The 25,838-nt window shown below is 41.0% G+C and overlaps 1 protein-coding gene across 1 annotated transcript in view; it reads right to left on the bottom strand.

Moving 5' to 3' along the window:
• Positions 1 to 23,048, bottom strand: part of LOC113523790 (ephrin type-A receptor 7) — a 101,767-nt gene extending 78,719 nt beyond the window's left edge. Inside the window, exon 1 of the mRNA XM_053239337.1 lies at positions 22,749 to 23,048. Coding sequence (XP_053095312.1) covers positions 22,749 to 22,818 — 70 coding nt within the window. The 5' untranslated portion in view covers positions 22,819 to 23,048. The remainder of the gene's footprint in view (positions 1 to 22,748) is intronic.
• Positions 23,049 to 25,838: the final 2,790 nt, after the last annotated feature.

Below are 25,838 nucleotides of genomic sequence, written 5' to 3'. Positions count from 1 at the left end.
ACACACACACACACACACACACACACACACAGAGCGTGGCGGGTGCCATACCAGCGCACCTGATCCACCACTCAGTGGGACGTCTCGCACCACCGGAAGTCTCAGCTGCCCTTTTTAATGTTTGCTTTGTCACGGCGTAAATGCCACTCGGTGACATTCATAGCCGCAAACGAATTCGTTTCACCTCCTGTTCTCTGTAAAGGTGAAGCGTACGACATTCCGATCTGCTCCACTACAATAACTAATGCAGAGCGATTCCACCTCTTTTGTTGCTCGCTGGTAAAAAGTCTCGAACACATTTTCATCTCGTTTCTACGCTCGAGTTTAGATCTACGTTCATGGTACAAACACACAGCTTAAGTAAGAAATATGAAACATTCCTCGTGTACATTTACGGAAATATATTCGTATCTGCTGGGTTGGTTTCAATTTACGTAGGATTTACGCTTCGAATCGTGTATCTGCTGATGAGTTACTGTGATTTTATAAACGGATTAGTGTCGAGTTTAAAGCACTTATTTCACTTACACACTATTTAATGAACCATTTTCTGTCGTTAACGATTTGAAGGAAAGTGACTCCAAAACAAATCCATAAATTACGACTATTAACCCTAGCCGTTCAATAAGGGCAAAAGTAATGGCACCCTATAAGAGCAGGAAGTGTTAGTGTGTGTCTATTGTAGCTGACACACTACAATGGTTGAACTGCATTACTGGATTTAGCGCATTCTGCACTTAGGAAACGCATTTCTTTACCGTTTAGTCGCCATTTTGTCATTCTCAACTGGAGTTTTGTGGGCGTGGCTAAATGTGACATGAAAGTTCTTGGTAAATTACAGCTGATTTGCATTCAAAAAGAAAAGCAGAAACTTTTGTAAATCAGGCAAGAATCTTTAGTTCGGTTTGGCCACGAAAACATTTACACACAACTTTACTACAACATTAATAAATCAAGCCCGATTACAGCTGAGTGCAAATGTTTACATCCCCTTCCGGCCATATTTACAGTAAGACAACAAAGAAATAGTAATTTATAACAACAACACATTTAGTGTGTTTTGTTTCACAGATGTTTCTTTAACATAAATGATCAAAAAGTATATGGTAAGATATTAAAAAACAATGCTATCTATCAAAAGTTTCTGAATGTGATATAAATATTGTCTAAGAACCAAGATGCCTTCTCTTTACCTTTATAACCATCTCCAAAACTTTTCACATCCGCCGAACAGCTTAGGTGTAATATTCAGCATGTAGCCATCACACACACACACACACACACACACACACACACACACACACACACAGCTTTATTGAGATCAGGTCAAAAACTCAAGAGATTTTCCTGAGAAAAAAAAAAAAACTATTTTTCTCCAGGAGAGTACTATAGAGATGAATTTCTCATCAATAAAACATGGGGGACACAAACTTTTGCACTTCACTGTTTCTACCTTAAGCAAGTTTCAGAAGTCCACTACAACCTTGAAAGGCTCTAACTAAAGGCACAAGCTTTTATACACTGAATCACTTTACGACCTTAAAATGAACTTTTAAAGAAGATGAAATCTGGTTAGTGTAGTTTTTTTATACACTTCATTCTTGAAATCTAAACAGTCAGTAATTTAATTAGAGCGCGGTCTCGCTTGTAAGAAGCCGGTGCTCACATGCTAACAGCTCGTCTAGACACAGAAATCTAATTAGGTACAGAAGAAGCAGCAAATCAAATTTGCTTAATGTGTCCAGGCTAAACATCACCCAAGAGACAGCGGAAGAGCTCATTAATCACGTCGAGCTCTTCTGCTCGAGCGTCCTCCCTCGGTCAGCGCTCACTCCCTACTGACCCGGCTTCTGCCTTACCAGAGCTGGTTCTTTTCCCCTTAACCTGCATCTGGTCCATTAAAACACATTTCTGTCTATTCATATATACTTCAACTTCCTTACTATACTGGTTCTCATCACTTTTGTAACTCCACAAAAATTTGGCAACTCCATCGATCTGGATTCATCTGAAACAACGCTACAGCACCAGGACTGTGCAATGTTGATTTTTTTCCCTTGCTGGTGATTTACCATTTTTAAAAAAAATCATGATAAATGAATTAATCACCCAGGAATCCATAAATCCAAAAATAAATAAATAAATCCAGGAATCATCATTTCCACCATTTCCATTTAATAAGTTCCCTTTCTAAAGATCAAGTCCATTAAAATTATTTCTAAAGTGTTAGATTTGTAGATTTGACCACTTCTTCTTAACCTTTTTTAATCCTTTCAAGTCTCTTTTGCATGAAAACCTGAAGTGCCATTTTTTCCCTCCATCTTCAGTCACAATTTTTCAGTGGCATCGCTAATAAATCTAATTATGTGACAATAACTACATACGTATCTTTGACTAATGAGAACAAAATCAAACACACACTGATCAATTTTATTGCAGAACATTCTCTGTTTACTGCGACAGAAAGCGAAAGGCTCGCAAGAACTCGCAAGATGGAGGAAGAGGGCGGGGCTTCCACACAGTGCCTGTATATACTGGCGAGTTCAGAACATCTACGAAACTGTCAGTCATTCCAGACTGATACGTCAATTGGCTCATCTGTGGTTTTATTTGGGCGAAAAAGAAACTCTGCGTATTTTGGCATGAGTGTTGACTCGTAATATAATTAGAGTAAATGTCACAGGACATGGTGACAGTAAAATATTGTGTAGAGATGATTAAATGTTTATACAGCACAAGCTAATAATAATCCACTACGTTCTGTTACTCTGCTGCTGCTCGGAGGACGTTCCTACCTTTATCCTAAACAATGCTCATCAAACACACAGATAATCACAGCATTACTGACCACAACTAAACCAAATCAACGTTCTGCCACACGCATTCGCTTCATCCACTCTCTCGCTCAGTTTATTCACAACAGTTGAACAGAAAGAAAGAAAGAAGAACAATTAGGGATTTGATCTTTTTCCTTTTTGCCCTTAGTTTAAAAATAGTCGATTGATACCATGATACCATGAAACTGTGGTATTTTTGGAGTAGTTTATCATCCTGAAAATTTCAAAGCGTAACCCCACTAGTGCACTCTTATCTAAAAGAAGAAGAAGAAGAAGAAGAAGAAGAAGAAGAAGAGGATTCAGGTCTTTACAGCACTGGAGTGTGTGTTTGCTCTGTGTGGAAAACGCTGGAGATAAAATCATGCGAGGAACAAATGTGAGTGTTTTGGAGCACAGGGCAGAGAGGCTGTGACACGTCAGCAGTGATGCGGTCAGGATCGAGTCAGATTAACACTCCACATGACTTCTGAGGAGTAAAAATGTTCAGCTTTTCACAAGAACAGTGCCGGAAAGGCTGCGTCTCACACCGGCTGTGCGTCACACACCAGCTTATAATAGCTCATGAGTTTAAAAGGATCAAAATAACATACGTGCGACTAGAAATTATACTCGTGTCCTTCAAACAGCTAATGTTTACATTTCAGCATCTCGTTTCCTATAAAACAAGGACGTTTCTGGATCCTGATTGGTCAGAAGGTGTTGATTAATTTTCTATAACAGCAGCTCTGACAGTAGCGCAGCTGCAAATCACATCTTGTACATTATCGTTTCTATAGCAACAGAGCATGCACAGGGACAGCAGACGCTCCACTAACAATAAAAATACGTTTTAAAAATCTGTGAAATTTTCTTCACTATAAGGAGATGTTTCTGTGACATTTATGGAAGGAGTCTCCAGTGTCAGCACTTTAACAGTCAGATGTAAATCTTCAGGGCAGAGGAGCTTTTGTCTTATTAACTTCAAGAGAGAGAAAAAAAAGACAGGCTGAAAAGAGAGAGAGAGAGAGAGAGAGTGAGAGAAAGACTGGAGAGAGAGAGAGAGAGAGAGAGAGAGAGAGAGAGAGAGAGAGAGAGAGAGAGAGAGAGAGTGAGAGAAAGACTGGAGAGAGAGAGAAAGAGAGAGAGAGAAAGACTGGAGAGAGAGAGAGAGAGAGAAAGACTGGAGAGAGAGAGAGGGAGAGAGAGAGAGAGAGAGAGAGAGAGAGAGTGAGAGAAAGACTGGAGAGAGAGAGAGAGAGAGAGAGAGAGAGAGAGAGGGAGAGAGAGAGAAAGACTGGAGAGAGAGAGAGAGAGAGAAAGACTGGAGAGAGAGAGAGGGAGAGAGAGAAAGACTAGAGAGAGAGAGAGAGAGAAAGACTGGAGAGAGAGAGAGAGAGAGAGAGGGAGAGAAAGACTGGAGAGAGAGAGAGGGAGAGAGAGAGAGAGAGAAAGACTGGAGAGAGAGAGAGAGGGAGAGAGAGAGAGAGGGAGAGAGAGAGAGAGGGAGAGAGAGAGAGAGAAAGAGGGAGAGAGAGAGAGAGAAAGAGAAAGAGAGAAAGACTGGAGAGACAGAGAGAGAGAAAGAGGGAGAGAGAGAGAGAGAAAGAGGGGGAGAGAGAGAAAGACTGGAGAGAGAGAGAGAGAGCGTGGTTTTTCAGACTCTTCCTTAATAATGAAGTGAGTATCGCTGCTGTTTTTTCACTGTTTTCCTCTGAAGAAGTCGAGCAGAAGTGTGTATCGTTCACACGGTACTGAAGTCCACACACGGAACTTCTTCCAGGAGAACCTGCTCTAGGATCAGCCACAACCGCTGGAGGTAAAACTTTCCTCGTGGTTGCGATTCACACAGAAGAGAAACTAAACTACGCTATGTAGTGAGCACATGGAGTGAAGAGGACGTTGTTTGGGATTCAGACGAAGTGTGCACTGGAGGTGCACTAAATAATTATTATTTAAAAAAATAATAATTAAAAAAATTCCTTATTATTATTTCTAAGGAAAAACTAATTATTTTTCTCATTCACTCTTTTTTGTTTTGTTTTGTTTTTTTATTGAACATTTCTGGTATCTGAAGAAAACTAGCACACAAAATGATAATAAAAGTCTTTAATAAACATAATAATATTCTTATTGTTAGTTATACTCCGCACTTTGGCACGGTCATTTGTGAATTTTTTTGTCTTTTCCGAAACTGTGGCTGTACATGCTGTTTCATTTTTATCACATTAACTTTATAATAGAAATAATTAACATTATTTCTAAAGTGTTCGATGTGGCACTTCACTGGAGGTTTATTAATCCTTTTCAATCAAAAATGTTCTGGGTTTTTTTTTCTGGTCATTTCTGAAAGAACATTTTCAGAAACTGAAATTTCATCATGTCCTAAACACAAGGGCTGTAAAGATCACACACACACACACACACACACACACACACACACACACACACACACGTATTTCCAATCTGTAGTGTTACTCATGCATTATATTTACATTTCTGCTCATTGGGTCATGTTTACTTAACACACTTGGGCATATTTGTGTATAATGGATACTGAATCACATTGTGTGTGTGTGTGTGTGTGTGTGTGTGTGTGTGATGTAACATGGTCAGATGGTCAGACGGCTGTAGTCCTGTCTCAGGGACAGATTGCAGAGGAAATGCCAGTTCTTCTGCTTCGTCCAACTCCACACACACATACACACACATACACACACATACACACACATACACACACATACACACACACTCATACAGGCGATTAAATGATTAAACGAGTTCTGTTCAGGATTGGGTCGTTTCCATCGAGCAAGATTACGAGTGTGTTTTCAAGGACGGAGCAAGGACGCAGAAACGAGCTGCACAGCTTCAGAGGTTAAAAAAAAAAAAGTTGTGATTTTTAATCACCAGACTTTATCTGACGTTAAAATAATAATAAAAAAAAAACCACGTTTTTAATTATCACAACTCAGAACAATTTTTATTTCTGTATTAAAATGATCTCTTAAGATCCCCTAGATGATAATAATAATAATAATAATAAGTCAAATATTACAACTGTGAAAAGGCGAATAATAATGCAATTTATAATGCAGTGACAAAAAGAAGAAAAATAATAATAATTTTTCAAAATTGCATAGAAGTAAAGCACAGCTACACTAATGACAATAACATGAAAGTGATGTAACATTTAAATAACAGCGAGGTGAACAGTAAGAGGTAAAGTGAACTTTTTGTTTTTTAATCAGAGATCGATGGAGCTTGACGAATGTTTAATGGTAATTTTGGCCACACCCCTTAACAACAATGTAGGTTTAAAAAAAAGATTTCTTTTCATTGGATGAACACAAGACTTGTACAGGATGCGTCATCAGATTGTTTTTTCAGACATACTATCATGTTGGTGATACGAAAAGCTTTGAAGCATCGATTTTGATTCACTTGATGTAAACCCGTGATGAGATTTCTGCTCGGATACGAGGGATCGGTGTGGATGTGTGTGTTGTGATGACAAATTCGGAGCTGTTGCGTGGGCTGTGCTGACTGAGAGGTGAGCAACGTTACTCAGAGCTCATCACGCCAAAAAACAGTGACAGCGCTGGCCAAACTTCATTCCGTGTGTGTGTGTGTGTGTGTGTGTGTGTGTGTGTGTGTGTGTGTGTGTGTGTGTGTAAGCTGAAAATGTACCCTCTACATGCTATTTTACAGAAATGATCATATCCCCATCTAACAAACCGGAGATAAAATATGAGCAGTATTACTTAACCAACACTCTCACAGCACATTCTTGTGAATGCTAATGAAATTGTATTACGTTAAAATGATCCATAAATCAAGTTTCCATGCATTTAACTACAATAAACGCTTGCTAAAGATCCTGAGAGGTTGAACATTTGTACTAACAATTTGTCCACTGCAGCTAAAGAATCTGCTAGAATTTCAAACACTTCAATTTTTCTCTCTGCTCTTGTCTGGTACAAAAACGCTGCATCCCATAAATGTAAATGTTGATTTCGCCATCAGCACAAACAGCCAACAGCTTCTTCATTCCTGAATTTCTGACATTCCTGACATTCTCCATGTCCTTCTTCTTCCTTAAGTTTCCCTCCAGTCTTTTATCCGGCCAACGTTCACACACGAGGGTCCTGATCATTTCCTAGGACTCGTCTCAAGTCTAATTTTGTTTGCCAAAGCTGTAACTTTAAGTCTTCTGACATCTTCAGCAGGGAGGAGTTTACACTTTGTGCACTTTCTCAGTAACATAAACTGTGTTTTTATTATTATTATTATTATTATTATTTTTAACTTCAAAAGAGAGAAAAAAGAGAGGCTGATGAGGGAGCGACGCGAGTGAGAACAGGAACTAACCTGTTTCGCAAGCGTTCCACAGCATTAAATGCAACTTGGGGACATGCTGTTATAGGAAAATAATCAACTTCAGGATGGTGACAGTAAAACTTCATCACCAGCTCAACACTCAGCATTTCACTGGAACACCAACACACTATATATTCACTGTGTTAATCTCCTGGTCTCTGTTCCTGCAAGCAGAACTTCTTTACTGAGGTCTCTCTGACTGGTCCTCCTCTATCTCCTCTACCTCCGTCTACCTCCTCTCTCTCCTCTCTCCTCTACCTCCTCCATCTCCTCTACCTCTGTCTACCTCCTCCATCTCCTCTACCTCTGTCTACCTACTCCATCTCCTCTACCTCTGTCTACCTCCTCCATCTCCTCTCTCCTCTACCTCCGTCTACCTCCTCCATCTCCTCTCTCCTCTACCTCCGTCTACCTCCTCCATCTCCTCTACCTCTGTCTACCTCCTCCATCTCCTCTACCTCTGTCTACCTCCTCTCTCCTCTCTCCTCTACCTCCTCCATCTCCTCTACCTCCTCCATCTCCTCTACCTCAGTCTACCTCCTCTCTCTCCTCTACCTCAGTCTACCTCCTCTCTCTCCTCTACCTCCGTCTACCTCCTCCATCTCCTCTCTCCTCTACCTCCGTCTACCTCCTCCATCTCCTCTACCTCCTCCATCTCCTCTCTCGTCTACCTCCTCCATCTCCTCTACCTCCTCCATCTCCTCTACCTCCATCTACCTCCTCCATCTCCTCTCTTGTCTACCTCCTCCATCTCCTCTACCTCCGTCTACCTCCTCCATCTCCTCTACCTCCGTCTACCTCCTCCATCTCCTCTCTCTCCTCTCTCGTCTACCTCCTCTCTCTCCTCTCTCGTCTACCTCCTCCATCTCCTCTACCTCTGTCTACCTCCTCCATCTCCTCTCTCCTCTACCTCCGTCTACCTCCTCTCTCTCCTCTCTCCTCTACCTCCTCCATCTCCTCTACCTCTGTCTACCTCCTCCATCTCCTCTACCTCCGTCTACCTCCTCCATCTCCTCTACCTCCGTCTACCTCCTCTCTCTCCTCTCTCCTCTGCCTCCTCTCTCCCCTCTATCTCCTGTGTGTTAATTGAATTCTGCGTTTTTATTTATTTATTTATTTATTTTGATCGAGCCAATTGAGCCTTGCACATTATGAGCCGCAGATCTGTGAAGCCAGCTCGGTTTGGAGGCAGAGAAGTCGTGCCAGGATTGTGCGAACGGACTTCCGTTTGTTTGACAAGCGCCTGTTTGTGTGCGTGTGTGTGTGTGTGTGTGTGTGTGTGTATGTTTGGGCTTGACTGTTCTTCTTAATATTCCAAAATGCTACGTGCTGTCTTGTTCAAACGCTTCCCATCTGCAGCCCGGGCAGAGGAAAACTAGCCGAGCTGCATTTGCATTTTAATTCACATTCAATCACCTGTGTGGAGGGGTGTGCGTGCGTGTGTGTGCGTGCGTGTGCGTGCGTGTGCGTGCGTGTGCGTGCGTGTGCGTGGGTGTGAATTAAAAAAAAAAAAAAAAAACTAGTTTTTCCCCACTTTTGTTTTTTATCGATACTTTCAATGTGATTCCATGTAAATATGCAGATGACACAACGCTCTGTCTCTCTCTCACTCCATCTCTCCAAATCCATTTCATATCACCATCATATGGACATCAGACAACAGATTTACAGTCTCTCTGACACACAGACACCCGTCTCTCTCTCTCTCTCTCTCTCTCTCTCTCTCTCTCTCAGGCATGAACATTTGCTCATGTACGCCGCTGCCAGCCCACCACACGACGTTAAATCGACATGAATACCCACTTCACACATTCTCCGATTTGTGTATCTAAGTGCCTCTCTTCTCATTTTGCATCTCTTCTTCTTCATTCTCACTCTCTCCATCTCTCTCTCTCTCTACACCGTAATAAGTACCTCTCCTCTCTTCCTCTCTCTCATTCTCTCTCTCCTGGGCTGGCTGCTATAATGAGAATGCCGTGCAGGATGATTGGCAGGGTGGAAATAGGAGAGAAAGCCACGTTCTCGCTCTCGTTCTTGCTGATTAAACACTGTGAGATGGTTAGAGATCCAGGGTTCCACGTTCTCTCTCTCTCTCTCTCTCTCTCTCTCTCTCTTCCTCCCAGCATTCCTCATACCTGACAGTTCTATCACTCATGTACCGCTCTCTGCTTTTCCTCAGTACACTAACTGTGTCCTTTCTCTTTGGTGAACTGGTGTTTCTGCCGGGTGAATTATATTCACATTTGGTCTGACCACTCCGCGTTATAAATGAGCAAAGCACAGTTTTCAGAATTCTCCGGTATTGCCAAAAATCGTACATGCTACGTCTAAATGTTGGCACCTCGGCACTGATTTAGCCCTGTGAAGGACTAGCGTCCAATCCTGGGTGAATTCTCCTGCTTTTTTTGCCCAGCGTTCCTGGGATACGCTCCAGATCCATCGAGCCCCAGACCAGGACAAAAGTACTTACTAAAGATGAATAAATGAACAGTGAACTGATTTAATGTGATCCAACATTTAAATTGTCCCTCTGTCAGTCACCAACAAAGACAAGACAAAAGAGCCAGCAACCAGGAGGCAGGACAAACCCGGACAAATCAGTTTTGTCCATGAATATTCTGGGAAGTTTTGTGACAAAAGGAAAGGGTCCAGATTGACAAACTGACGTTCACTCATTAGCCCAAAGCGTTTGTTTTCACTTTCACACAAAGAGCTGAGAAGGAACTAAGCTCTAAAGACAACAAGAACAAGTCAAGTGGTGCTTCACTGTGCTGTGGTTATCCATAAAAAAATAATTAACATATCAGATGAGGACGTTTCCTCAGCAGCGTTGTCTGGTTTAAATCCCGCTTTTCTGAAAGCTCTTAACCCTGAGCTTAGATCTGATTCCGCTTCACTTGCAGTTCAATAAAATAACCATAAAATGAATAACGACACTGTAATGCAAATGTATTTTTTTGGGTCTCAGCATTCTTAACTCCCCAGAGCTAAGACCTTCTGATTGACAGGAGCACCTCGACATGACCTTTGATGACCTTTTACCTCGCCATATAGGATGAAATCAATAGCACACTTTGGAGGAAGGCGTTAAGGTGGAAGATGAACATCAACCTTGGGCAGGAGACAAGGTCAGGAAGATCTGGTACAGAAATGAGGTATCGAGCATATCGAGCACCGAGGAAACGGAGAATGAAGGATCGACAGAGGAAGCCACCGGGGGTGGGACGTGACCTTTGTGTTTATCCCATCTCAACTCTACGCCCTCGTCCTGCTCGTCAAGTCTCCACTATCAATACCAGTGCTGAAGGATTTTAATGCTGCTGGAAATAAGGAGCGAGTGGAAGGAAGCCATTTAGCCGCCAGTCTGAATAATCAGTCAAATCCGTTCCTGAAGGGTTTTTATTAAACGAGGCTTTAAATGGATTAATGCTGATCCATTATCGGCCTCGGTGATGAGCAAATAAACAATCAGAGACAAAACGGTATGGAACGGCACGACTGGGGAACGGCACGAGATTACAGTTCCACAGAGGAATGCGAAACTCCGTCATTAAAGACGGAGAAACAATGACAGCAAGGAAGCAAGACTTTGCATTAATTATGGAAGCACCTTTTCGCAGCATCGGCACTCCGCCATCTAAAATTCAGATCAAATCTCACTATTTATTTATCACAGTCACAGCCGCTCATTAATTATCTCTGATCGCTCGAGGAACCGAGGCCCTCTGAGGCTGCATCGAGGTTTATTCTTCAAAATCTACCTGTGTGTCTTTTCTTTCTCTGAGCTGAAAAATCCCTCGAGACACACAGTCTGTCACAAATCCTTTCAGGGATTCAGAGAAGCAGCAGCAGCGTGTCAGAGGTCACCAAGAGCTGTTCCAAGATCAGTCAGGAAATAAGCAGAAGAAGATAAAGGAAGCATGATGCTGATGTGGAGAAAGGACAAACCATCTGAGGGATTCTCCGCCAGTCTCTGGACATCTTGCTTTCCCAGGAGCATCTTTTATGAGGGAATTGGGGTGTTTATGATGTTTAGACTCGGGGCAGGACATTCTTTAGTCCACACAGATGAACACCTAGAGCCCTGGTAAGGACCTGGTGTTTCCAAAAATGTGCATGTTTCATGGCAATACAGAGTACAAAAAGAGATAAACCAAAAATTTAAACATTCAAGTCAAATATATGTTCAGCGAATTGTCAGTGTAAAGTGTATTTACATTTAACACTCTTAGAAAAAAACGTTCTTCAAGGGATTGTGAGTTTGAGAAATTTGTCAATCAGGAAATATAACTATAACTCTATAACTATAACTATAAACTATAACTCTCTGCTCCAAACTGACCACATAAAACATCGACAGAAAGTCAATTATCCCACAGCTCTGATTGGTCAGATGGTGGTGATTAAATTTCAGGTTTATATTAATGCACTCGTTCTAATATTCTAACACTTGTTTCTATGGCAACAGCTCATTCACAGGGACTTGTACAGCAGACGTGCTACATAAATAGATTAAAAATCATTGATATGGTGAAATTTTCTGTAAAGAGAAGTTTACTTAACATTGATGGAAGGAGTCTCCAGTGTCAGTGCTTTGTAACAGTCAGAGGAAAAGCTGTAACATCTTCAGGACAGAGGAGTTTACGCTTCTTTGTGGTTTCTCAGTAACATGCCTGACAAGCCGCATTTTTCTTATCTTATTATAATTAATAATAATAAATTAATAATTAATCTTATTAATTAATTTCAAGAGAGAGAAAAAAATCGAAGCTGGTGAGGGAACGACCATTTATAGCTGCTATAACGTAAGTAACAACAGGAACTAACTTGTTTAACAGTACATTCCACAGCATTATATGCATCAATAAAATGAATTTTTTAAAAAGTATGGCGTGATGTTATTTAATAAATGTAATCTTTTGCAAATTGGCTGTGGAACATGAGGAATAAAACACTTGGGGACGTGCGGTTATAGGAATTATGAGTGCTTTATTTGTAATATCTGCATCCATCTTGGTGTCCTGTCTGCTATGAGAAATTAAATTTTGGGTGAAATGAGTTTTGGAATGGATTTTGGCAGGCAGTGGTGGCAGGTCGCAGATTAAGGAGCTCCTGTGGCGACTTTATGGACATGAATAACAAGCCATGTGTTCACACTGCATCTTAATTAACACCATTATAATGGGCTAAGGCAGAACACTGACAGTATACAGTATTTTACCAAATATGGTGCGCACACACACACACACACACACACACACACACACACACACAGAGAAACACACACACACACACACACACACACACGCACACACACACACAGAGACAGAGACACACACTTACTTCACATGCTGATTGTAGAGTCTGAAATCCAGCCAGTGACAGAAACACAATGCAAAGCTCCTGATCCTACAATCTGCATGATTTCATTCAGAGTACAAAACACACACACACACACAGTCACACCACAGGCATTTATGTAATTATTTTTATGTAATTATTTTGCTATGTTGTAGGGGTATGAAGTCATAAATCTGTTATTCATGCTGTTTTATTGTTTGTATCCATTGTGGATTTCTTGGATGGAAATCTGGTCAACAAAACATTATATATGTATAGGTTATGGGCAAAAATGTACAGTATTTTTCAATTTTTTAAATATTTATCATAGTCTTAGAGCTAATTATGAACTGTTCTCTCTTTTGTGAAAAAAAAAACCATAAAATAAAAGCCACGATCAAAATTTTTTTTATGATTATTATCTATTGAGACTCGCATTTTATTTTAGCGTTATTTAGCGTTAGCATTCAGTGCATGTGAAGTCAGGCACGATGCTAGCTTTTAAAAGTTATGCTACTGGTTTGTCGGCAATGTCAAGAAAGACACAGTAACAATTATTTGTTTAAAAAATGTTTCCATTGGCGTTTTAGGATTTTCCAAGCTCTACCCAAAACTGCAACAATGGCAATGCTAGCGCCAGGAGCAAAAGTTTACACACCCTCCAAACCCAACCTCGAGTAATTTCACTAATTAATTAAATCCTGTTGGCTTCTTAGAAGTGGATTCAATACTTTATTATCTTGAGTGAAGTGTGTTAAATGAGGGATTGCACATGAATGCAGTTAGTGCAGTATAAATCAGCCTTCTCACACACACACACACACACACACACACACACACACACACACACTCCAACAAGAGAACTGGCTGAACTCAGCAGGGGGCAGTAAAGCGATCGAGCCTAAACCTACAATTTATGCATTTATTCATCGCTGAGAAACTGCGCTTTAAAAGGTCGGGCAATTTTCCAGGTCATCGGTGAAAGCGGCCCAGTCAGAGGAACATCCCTCCTGTTGTCACGGCGATAACGTGGTTGAGGTGGGGGCGAAGTGTCAGCGGGGTTCAATATCATGCAATCGGGCACTTGTGAGGTTCACCGTCTTAATGAGTCTGAAAGGTCAAACATCTCCTCGGAAGATTAATGGGGGTTTAGATGGAACACGGGCACCAGAGGGCATCACCAGAGCCGACTACACCCGAGGTGCTGGCACGCCGACGAAACACAGGAACCCACGCAAGAACACAGTAAAGCACAGCGTGAAGACTGGTGCGAGATCAACATGTAAAATTTATCACTGAACTCGAGCTTGTATCGATATAGAGGATTATTATAGATAATAACATCACAAAACTTTATTTCAAGATGCTTTTTTTTCTATTTTTCTAAAACAGAGTCCTCGATGTTGAAAAGATATTTTCATAAACACTAATCCTGCGTTTATACAAGCAACTGTTCACTTCCTGGTCAAGTTCATTTGGGAAGGCTCCGGAGACAGCAACAAGCAACGAGCGATTAGATTGAGTAAACTCCCTGGACACACACTGCCAAGATCCCAAACATGCAGCCTGGCTATCCAAAATAAACCACCAGCAAACACTGAGCGGATTTGTACATTATACAATTACTAGTTACAAAATCTCCATGTAGAAATTGCTATAAATGCAACATCGGGGGAAAAAAGTGAATGCATACAAAGTGATGAAAACGAGTATAATACAAGAGTGGAAACAAGATGAGAAATCCTCAGAGGAGACAAAGTATTAGATTAGTTTTGTCTGAGATTTCAGTACACTGTTTCACTGCTCTGATCCACTTTTACTGCTCTGATACACCGTTTCATGGTTAAACTACGCCGTTACACTGTTACACTACGCCGTTACACAGTTACATTACGCCGTTACACTGTCACGTTACGCCGTTACACTGTCACGTTACGCCGTTACACTGTTACACTACGCCGTTACACTGTTACACTACGCCGTTACACTGTCACGTTACGCCGTTACACAGTTACACTACGCCGTAACACAGTTACAATACACCGTTTTGTGGTTAAGCTACACGGTTTCACTCTTAAGCTACACTGTTAATCTAAACCGTTTCACTGTTACACTACACTGCTACACAGTTACACTACACTGCTACACAGTTACACTACACTGCTACACAGTTACACTACACTGCTACACTACACTGTTACACAGTTACACTACACTGCTACACAGTTACACTACACTGCTACACTACACTGTTACACTGTTACACTACACTGTTACACAGTTAAACTACACTGCTACACAGTTAAACTACACTTACACAGTTACACTACACTGCTACACAATTAAACTACACTGCTACAGTTACACTACACTGTTACACTACACTGCTACACAGTTACACTACACTGCTACACAGTTACACTACACTGCTACACTACACTGTTACACTGTTACACTACACTGTTACACAGTTAAACTACACTGCTACACAGTTAAACTACACTTACACAGTTACACTACACTGCTACACAATTAAACTACACTGCTACAGTTACACTACACTGCTACACTACACTGTTACACAGTTACACTACACTGCTACACTGTTACACTACACTGCTACAGTTACACTACACTGCTACAGTTACACTACACTGCTACACAATTAAACTACACTGCTACAGTTACACTACACTGCTACACTACACTGTTACACAGTTACACTACACTGCTACACAATTAAACTACACTGCTACAGTTACACTACACAGTTACACTACACTGCTACAGTTACACTACACAGTTACACTACACTGCTACACTGTTACACTACACTGCTACACTGTTACACTACACTGCTACACTGTTACACTACACTGTTACACTACACTGCTACACTGTTACACTACACTGCTACACTACACTGTTACACAGTTACACTACACTGTTACACTACACTGCTACACTGTTACACTACACTGCTACAGTTACACTACACTGCTACAGTTACACTACACTGTTACACTACACTGTTACACAATTACACTACACTGCTACACAGTTACACTACACTGCTACACAGTTACACTACACTGTTACACAGTTACACTACACTGCTACACAGTTACACTACACTGCTACACTACACTGTTACACAGTTACACTACACTGCTACAGTTACACTACACTGCTACAGTTACACTACACTGCTACAGTTACACTACACTGTTACACTACACTGTTACACAATTACACTACACTGCTACACTGTTACACTACACTGTTACACTACACTGCTACACAGTTACACTACACTGCTACACAGTTACACTACACTGCTACACAGTTACACTACACTGTTACACAGTTACACTACACTGCTACAGTTACACTACACTGCTACGCTACACTGTTACACTGTTACACTACACTGTTACACAATTACACTACACTGTTACACAATTACACTACACTGCTACACTGTTACACTACACTGTTACACTACACTGTTACACTACACTGTTACACTACACTGTTACACAGTTACACTACACTGCTACAGTTACACTACACTGTTACACTACACTGTTACACTACACTGTTACACTACACTGTTACACTGTTACACTACACTGTTACACTACACTGCTACACAGTTACACTACACTGTTACAGTTACACTACACTGCTACACTACACTGTTACACAATTACACTACACTGTTACAGTTACACTACACTGTTACACTACACTGCTACACAGTTACACTACACTGCTACACTGTTACACTACACTGCTACACTGTTACACTACACTGTTACACTGTTACACGACACTGCTACACTGTTACACGACACTGCTACACTGTTACACGACACTGCTACACTGTTACACTACACTGTTACACTACAGTTACACTACACTGCTACAGTTACACTACACTGCTACAGTTACACTACACTGTTACACTACACTGCTACACAGTTACACTACACTGCTACACAGTTACACTACACTGCTACACTACACTGCTACACTGTTACACTACACTGCTACACTACACTGCTACACTGTTACACTACACTGCTACACTGCTACACTACACTGCTACACTGTTACACTACACTGCTACACTGTTACACTACACTGCTACACAATTAAACTACACTGTTACGCTGTTACGCCATGTTTCTACATTTCCCTAGTTCAATACACTTTTTGATTCACTGTCTCAACACACTTTCACTATGTTTCACTGTTTAAAAGTGTCATTTCATTGTGTTTCTACATTGTTTCACTGTTTCACTGCACGCCATTACGTTTCACTTTCGCCGCTCCGCATCACTATGTCACTACTGATACACTATTATGATAGACTTTTCGATTCTGATTAAACGTTTCACTTACAACATTCAATACAACATTCAGTACGACATTCAATACAACATTCTAGGTTTCTAATTTTTGCTACGATATGAAAAACTTTAAAAAGTTGATTTTTGACAAGTGACGTGACACAACCAGCACCACGTACATCACGAAACTACTTTAACAACATTCTTAAATAAATTTACACATAAATGTAGTAAAAGCATTTCAAAATAAACCTGTTTTGGCAAATTTTTGAAAATGAAAATGAAAAGTTGGGCCACTTTATATCTGATGCAGTTATAAAACGTGTGTGTTTCATCTGAAGCCTCTTTGCTTTCACTTCTTATTAGATTACGGCGCATCACCAATTTATCACATCGCCAGAAACATAGAACTCGCACACCGCAAATTTAATTCTTGCTCAGACGATTGCTGTAACAGAAATTTGCACCAGTCTGTTACATATTCCATTACACACACACGGATCTGGAGCTGCATATGTTAAATGGGTTTTCTCTCCATTAGCAGGATGTTTAAAACTCTCGGGTCGACTCAAATATTCATCATTCTAGGTGCTGGTGAACCTGTCTGGCTCTTAACACACACGGATTCTCGGAAAGGCACACACACACACACACACACACACACACGACTGCATTACACTCCTGCCACAGTAGAATGTTATTAATATGACATGACCTCGATGCTTTTAGGCAAATCGGCACGGCGTGAACACGCAGTGAAAGACCGGGAGGAAGAAGAAACTGGAAATTAAACGTACAAAGTCGGTGCGATGTGGTGTGTTTGATGTACGGAGGTGGAGTAAAACCTGCCAGACATGAAAAACACATTAAGGATGATTTCACCTGGGCTCGTTACCAGTCTGGGTCTGGAGAGAGTGACGTAGCACAGAGCAGGACGAGACGTGGAGTGCAGTACACGTGGATAATCATTCCATCTACTGCTGTCTTTTCCCACTGATTCTCACTGTAATCCTTAAATGGTGAGGATTTAATACCGAAATTCTACACATCAGTATTCAGAACACACACACACACACACGTGTATCTACATAGTGAGGTGAGAGTTACACACGCACATGGGGGCGGAGTTTGTCTAAAACAGAGGCGTGACTCAGTCGCGCTCGATTCTGATCTTGAACTTAAGCGCATGTTTCTTGCGTGAAATCATCTCGAGTGAGGAGCAGCGTTAAGTTCAGCGCCACCGTCTGACAGTTTGATGCGCTGATGAATAATGACTGTGGTGTAACGTGTGTGTTGATGTTCATTCCAGGGTTCAGCGAATTTTATTGTTCAGTTTTAAAAAAGTCTCTTGTTTATATGTTATGTCTTATTACATTTCACAGCAAAGAGAGAAAAAAAAAAAAAGATATTTCCTTCTTCAGTCGGCATTTTCTATCCCTGATTTTTTTCAGATTTAAAAGGTCAGTGTTTGTGTTTAAAGGCGGTACTGAAAAACGCCGTCTCAGATGAAAAATCTTTCTTCTCGTTAGAAGAAAAATCTGGCGACCTCAGAGGCGTGAACTACACGCAGGTGATTTTAATAATCTGAATGTGGAGCTCAGAAACTCCACTTAATCAGCTGCATAACCCGACTCTGAATACCAGGAACTTTCCTCACGTAAATACTGACGTATCGCTTCCACTTAACTGGCCAACTTGGAATACGACCCAATATGAAAGCTAGCGAGTGGAAGCTAAACTAGTGAGTGGATGCTAACGTAGTGAACGTAGCGACTGTGTAACTATAACAACCCTGATTCTTTGGCTGCTTGAGTGGTATATTAGACAGAGACTTACGTAGAGGTAGGTTAATCAAGTATACTAGAATATTAAGCCACGCCCACCAGGACATCCTCAGGTGGTTCTCCTCAGAGTTTAGCTTCAGTTTCGGCATTTTATTAATTTTCTCTTTTTTTATTTCAAACTTCCCATTTCTCTGATTTCTTCCAGGACTTGGCTTAAATAGTGTGAGGATGTGTGTGTGTGTGTTTTCTGAAAACACATTTCATACGTTAACGCTGACACTAAACTAAAGCCTCCTGAGTAGATTTTTTTAAAAATAAAAAATATGTTTCAGCAAGACGTACTGTACTGTACATGAGTCTTGTGGGATCTTTAAACACAGAAAAATGATACGTGCAGTTAAAGAAATGCGTGTTTAGCAAAACGACTCGCATCATCTTAATTAACATCCTCCATTACAGAAAAAAATCATGTGCAAGCATTTTATCATCAGCAGTTTAAAACTAGCAGCTCCTACAGTAGTGCTTTTATTCACACACACACACAGACACACAGACACAAAAACACACAGACACACTCACACACAGAAACATACACACAGACACACACAAAAAAAAAACACACACACAGACAGACACACACGGCTGAGAAATTTCTGCAGACACAGCAAAATCGTGAGGAACAGCGACGTGATCCCACTGTGGCTGAAAAACACACACATCGACTCTTTCTCTCTCTCTCTCACACAACAGACACACACAACAGACACACACAACAGACACACACAACAGACACACACAACAGACACACACACTCTGATTTCCTTCACACACTTCAGGAAAAGAGACACTGAGTTAGAGTTAAAACCCACAGACTTTCATCACACTGCACTATCCTGCTTCAGTCATCTTTATATCTCTCTCTCGCGCACACACGCGCGCGCACACACACACACACACACACACAGCTCCTAGAAGGAGGATGCTGCAGCCAAGTCCTGAAGTTGATTATTTTCCTCTAACATGATGTTCCTCTTTTACAGCAATTTGCCAACGATTAGATAGTTCAGATGGATAAAAAGTCATACGTTTTATCCGTTTGTAGTTACATTAAGTGTTTGTGAAAGATGTCAGCTCCCATTATCACTTACGTTACAGCAGCTATAAACAGTCATTCCCTCACCAGCTGAACTTTTTTCTCTCTCTTGAGGTTAATAAGACAAAAAAAACCCGCACCTTGTCGTGTTACCGAGAAACCGCAAAGAAGCGTAAACTCCTCCTCTGTCCTGAAGACGTCGGAAAGGTTACAAAGCGCTGACACTGGAGACTCCTTCCATAAGCGTTAAATATACATCTCCTTACATATCGACGATTACACACGTTTTTTAATCCGCTGATGTAGAGCGTCCGCTGTACGAGTCTCTTTGAAGGAACTGTTGCTATAATAACGATAACGTATCAGAACGAGTGCGTTAATATAAACCTGCGATCTGCAGCTGCACTACTGTCAGGGCTGCTGGTATAGGAAATTAATCAACACCTTCTAACCAATCAGAATTCAACAGTGCTGTTGATTAGCTCAGAGTCACGATTTTGAGGTTAAACCTGAGCGTTAATGAACGGAAAAACTTCCCGCAGCTCCGAGGTGAATCCAGCAGGTTGAACAGGATCAGTGTAGAGCTGAACCTCAGCACTGAGGAAGTGAAGATTTCTGAGAAACGTCGCGTGTAATGTGCACGCCGCTGATGTGAGTGCGTGAGAGTGTGCGCGAGTGTGCGCGAGTGTGCGCGAGTGTGTGCGAGTGTGTGCGAGTGTGTGCGAGTGATGAGCAGTGAAGGCGTAAACGAGCCCCAGATGAGATGCCAAGGTGAGTTAGTGCTGAGGAGCGAGGAATAAGACAGTGAGAGAAAGCCTCCAGCTAGCTGATTAACTGCATGAGGGACGATGACCACCCTCCAGTGTGTGTGTGTGTGTGTGTGTGTGTGTGTGTGTGTGTGTGTGTGTGTGTTTTCATGGTCATGTCAGCCGCTCAGGACACACGGTGCTTTCACTGCGATTAATTGATGTCAAAACATTCATTAGTGCACCGCTGTCACTCAAACCCAGGACTGAAGCGGAGAGATAACAGAAATAACACACACCACTATTAAACTCCTCATCATCACCAGGGTCAAATTCATCATTACTGTACTCTAGTATTTAATATTTTAACCCTCAGGACCTGTGTGTGTGTGTGTGTGTGTGTGTGTGTGTGTGTGTGCGAGAGAGAGAGAGAGGAACATGAGTGTGTGTAGTTTAATTACATGAGGAAGGAGGAGGAGTTTAAATTATCTGCGTGTGTACATACTAAAGTTATACGATGAAGATTATATGAAAGTCATTGTGTGTGTGTGTGTGTGTGTGTGTGTGTGTGTGTGTGTGTTTTAGGTTTATTATATTATTATTATGAGGACCTGTATGATGATGTGTGCATCTTTATGAGTGTGTGAAGCCCCTAGATAATGACTGTGTGGGTTTGTAGCAATTTATTGTGTGTGCGTGTGTGTGTGTGTGTGTGTGTGTGTGTGTGTGTGTGTGTGTGTGTGTGCCAATCTAACCATGTGAGTCCATATACTTATCTCAGGAACGATGTGATATGGCATAAATAATACAGAAATATGTATGTGTACCTGTTCTGCTTATTACAATTTCTCTTTAAAAAGGTTAACTTATAGCGCACTTATTTATTTATTTATTTATTCATTCATTCATGTATAAATGCTCACGTCTGGCATGAGTCCTCAAAGGTAATAATAATATTATCCTTGCAATAATAATAATAATAATAATAATAATAATAAATGTATTTTTGTTTTAAATACATAAAATATTCAAATAATTATCTTTAAAGAGTGAAAAACAGAAATAAATTTCACTGATTCATTCATCTTCAGTAAGTTCTATATCTATATCAGGGATTTTAAAAAGAAACTAATCTTTTATTTTATTTATGCAATAAATAATTTAATCTTTAATAATAATAAGTTTTTTTTTCAAATGCTCATCAGTGGGATGTGACCTTCAAGGAACATAATTATTTAAGCAAATAAATAAATAAATGAGTAAATGTGCGAACGCTTGTCACTGAGATGAAACCCTCAGTGAACAGCATCATGATCTACTGTGTGTGTGTGTGTGTGTGTGTGTGTGTGCGTGTGTGTGTGTGCGTGTGCGTGTGTGTGTGCGTGTGTGTGAGAGAGAGAGAGAGAGAGAGAGAGAGAGAATGAATGTCCCTTTAACTCCATGTACAAGAGTGTGACTGAGTGTGAGGTGCCACACAGCATAGGGATGACAGTGTGTGTGTGTGTGTGTGTGTGTGTGTGTGTGTGTGTGTGTGTGTGTGTGTGTGTGCGTGTGCCAGCACTGAGTGTGAAATTGTCACCACGATTACTCGCCCTGTGCCTCGGCACAGATTTTGGCTCTGGTCTCGTCTCACCCGAGTCTGTCCATGAAGCGTGTGAGAGATTCACACTGCACACTCAACCCAAGCTTTACACAATAATTCAGAAACATAAAGTATAAAATGGATCATAAAGGCAGCCAGGCTTGTGTAGGATGCTGAGTTCACCTGTGACACACACACACACACACACACGTGCAGTGAGCAGGTCGGAGGACGAAACAAAAGAGGATGAGAAAGTCACATTTAAAAAAAAAAAAAAAAAAAAAAAAAAGTCAATACAGAATGCATGAACAATTTTAAAATTAATACTGAAGTATTGCAAAGATCAGGGAGTGAAAATGTCACGTGCCATGTCATGATGAAACACTTTCACACACACACACACACACACACATTTACAGAGAGACAAAATCCTCCACAGCATCCTTATTCATGCAGGATACAGCACGAGCATGCTCACTATTTAATCCCAGCATAATACATCTCAATTAACACACACACACACACACACACACACACACCTCTCCAAGCCTGCAACAGCACCGTATAAACTTCACACACACACACACACACACACACACACACACAGAGAGAGAGAGAGAGAGAGAGAGAGAGAGAGAGAAGAGAAATAGCCTACCTTCCTCAGACACACACTCTTTAACTCGCTTCAGCAGTAAAATCCAAAACAGCGCCTTAAAAAGCTCCATGATTGACCGGACGCGCTCGCGAGCCTCTGGTCATGTCGCTGCCGCGCGCGCTCCCCGCGCTCTAACACACCGGCACACACTCACACACTCATAACACACACACACACACTCACTCACACACACTCACACACTCTCTCTCTCTCTCACACACACACACACACACACACACTGGCGCAGCAGCAGCAGGAGAGAGCCAGCCGTCCGGGTTTGTAGTGACAGGAAAAGGCACCTCGCGCCATATTTGGTATCTCGGGGGGCGGAGTTTAGAGGCTCGATTGGCAGGGAAGGAAGAGCCAATCAGATTCGAGTACGATTATTAGCGCATAGGCAATTAGTTAATGAGTTAATGAGTGAGGATAATGGAGTTTCCAGTGTGACTTTTAAAATATGAATTTAACAAAATAAATACATAAATGATTGTAATAGTTCACATGTAGCCCCGCCCCTCTATTTTACTTTTTTAATTATTTTAATTTCTTTAATAAGGGTGTATCTAATTTAGCCTTTTTTTTTAAATCAGATTCTAAAATTATCAGAGTATAAAATTATATTATTTCAAGATTTTTGTGTTTAGAGATACTTTGAGAAATGTTTTAAAAGCATGATTTGTGAAAGAAAAATAAAGGAAAGAAAAAAACTTTAAATAAAAAAAATTTCATAAATTTTGATGAAGGTCAAAAGGACCAAATATAATTTTTTTCAAAAAATATAATAGTATAAAAATGATTTTTTCCAACATTTAAATCTAAAGAAAATTGTATATAATTTTATTTTTAAATCATATTAACATTTATATCAGAGATAATATTTAGATTATTTTGAGATATATTTGAGAATTTGTTAATCTGACCAAAAAAAGAGATTTTATCACATTTCATCCATGTTTTTATTTCCTCTCAGACTTTCTGAGTTTCTTTTCCATTGTGATTATTTATCAAATTTATTATTAATATATTTATTGTGATAAATTGGAGATGTTAAAATAAAGGGTCGAGTCGTCTAGGCTTTGTCAGAACTGTGCTTCTCTGATGTATGATCTTTTTTAGATTTCAAGACGTAGACTTCATAAAAAAAATGATATTATTGTATAATGTACATTAAGAGTTATAATGAAAAATAAAACTACTGTGGATATAAATACACTTCTCACACAGCTACACACAGATTTACTTTCATTCTACAATGTGTGAGACCCCCATCACCTCACCCACCCACACACACACACACACACACACGCAGGTCTCCTTTCACTCTGAGCTCTGATACTTATTACCGCATTACAATTTCATGCTAGACTGCTTCGCACCCCTTTTCTATCTGTGCTCCTTAAACACAGCAAAAGAGGGTGATGATGGGGGAAGAAATACACACACACACACACACACATATACACACACACACACACACACACACGTATATACACAGAGCCACTCTAAGCTCGATTTCCTAACCGGTAGAGTGGAAAGTGGTGGGAAAATTCAGCTAAAAGCAGAAAAGCCCAGTTATAATGTGACAATGAAACATGGAACACGCACACACACACACACACACAGACATACACACAGACACAGACACACTCACACACACAGACACACACACAGACACACACACACACACACACACAGACATACACACAGACACAGACACACACACACACACACACACAGAGTGAATACTCTATTCTGATCTTCCGCCTTACAGCCATATTCACTGAGACCACCCACTCGTCGTGCACATCAATAATCCCAGTGTTCGTTAATTTTCATCACACCACAGCGCTGCTGAATTCTGGACTCTGATTGGCCAGAAGATGTTGATGAATTTTCCAGAACAGCAGCTGTGACAGTAGTGTGGAAAAGTATTTGACACGAGCAACAGGAGTTTGACAGTCAAGTCCTAATGAGTGACACTGTTTTAATTACGCTCCGCTGTGTGATGGTGTGTGTGTGATGGTGTGTGTGTGTTGGTGTGTGTGTGTGATGGTGTGTGTGAACACCTTTCGCCCACACACTCTCTGCTGTAATTAGGCTTTCACTCGTCACTCAGCCTCCGAACTGTAGCATTTCCATTTCATTTCCACTGTGGCTGTGCTTTAGCTGTCACCGACCGGACGCAGGACTCGACCCGGCTCTCAGAAATTCTAATAATTCCTGCTGTTAAAAAACTTCCGAGATGGAGAGAGAGAGAGAGAGAGAGAGAGAGAGCGGAGAAAAGGTCCAGCTGATAATGACCCCGAGCTATTAATAATCCATGAACAGGAAGTGTGTGTGTGTGTTTGCCACGCCTCCTTCACTGGGACAGACAGACACAGAGGCCACGCCTCCTTCACTGGGACTGACAGACACAGAGGCCACGCCTCCTTCACTGGGACTGACAGACACAGAGGCCACGCCTCCTTCACTGGGACTGACAGATACACAGGCCACGCCTCCTTCACTGGGACTGACAGATTTGTGAATTTTTCTTTGTACCACTAATTTTACTTTTTAAAAATGATGGCCGTTAGCTAACAGCTAACACACTCTGGTTAATCAGAAAAGATTTGATGTGTGTGTGTGTGTGTGTGTGTGTGCATCATTCTGTCTCCTCTCAGAATCACATGCTTGTTAATCTCGTGTTGGGTACAGATAAAACTCCTACATAATCACACCACCATTCAAATGCAAAACACACACACACACACACACACACACACATGCACACACACACACATATTGTTCCAGTGTCCTTTTGTGCTCTGTATTCTGCACACACTGCAGAAACTGACTAATGTCTTTCCACAGAAAGCACAGAAATTGTGTCGCTGATGCCATATATGGAAATCTGGGTGTGTCTTTAAGACAATGTGTGGAAATGTGGGAGTGTCATAAAGTCCATATATGGAAATGTGGGAGTTATTGCATCCATATATCCAAAAGAGAGCAGCACTGAGTGGACTTGTCTTTAAATAAAAAAAAAAGAAAAAGGCCTCTGTACCTGTCAGTTGTAATGAAGGAGGCGTGGCCTCTGTACCTGTCTGT

Source organism: Pangasianodon hypophthalmus, chromosome 13 (assembly GCF_027358585.1).
Source record: "Pangasianodon hypophthalmus isolate fPanHyp1 chromosome 13, fPanHyp1.pri, whole genome shotgun sequence".
Lineage (NCBI taxonomy): Eukaryota > Metazoa > Chordata > Actinopteri > Siluriformes > Pangasiidae > Pangasianodon > Pangasianodon hypophthalmus.
Note: the sequence above shows the minus strand (reverse complement) of the source record. Positions and strands in the feature narration are given on the sequence as shown.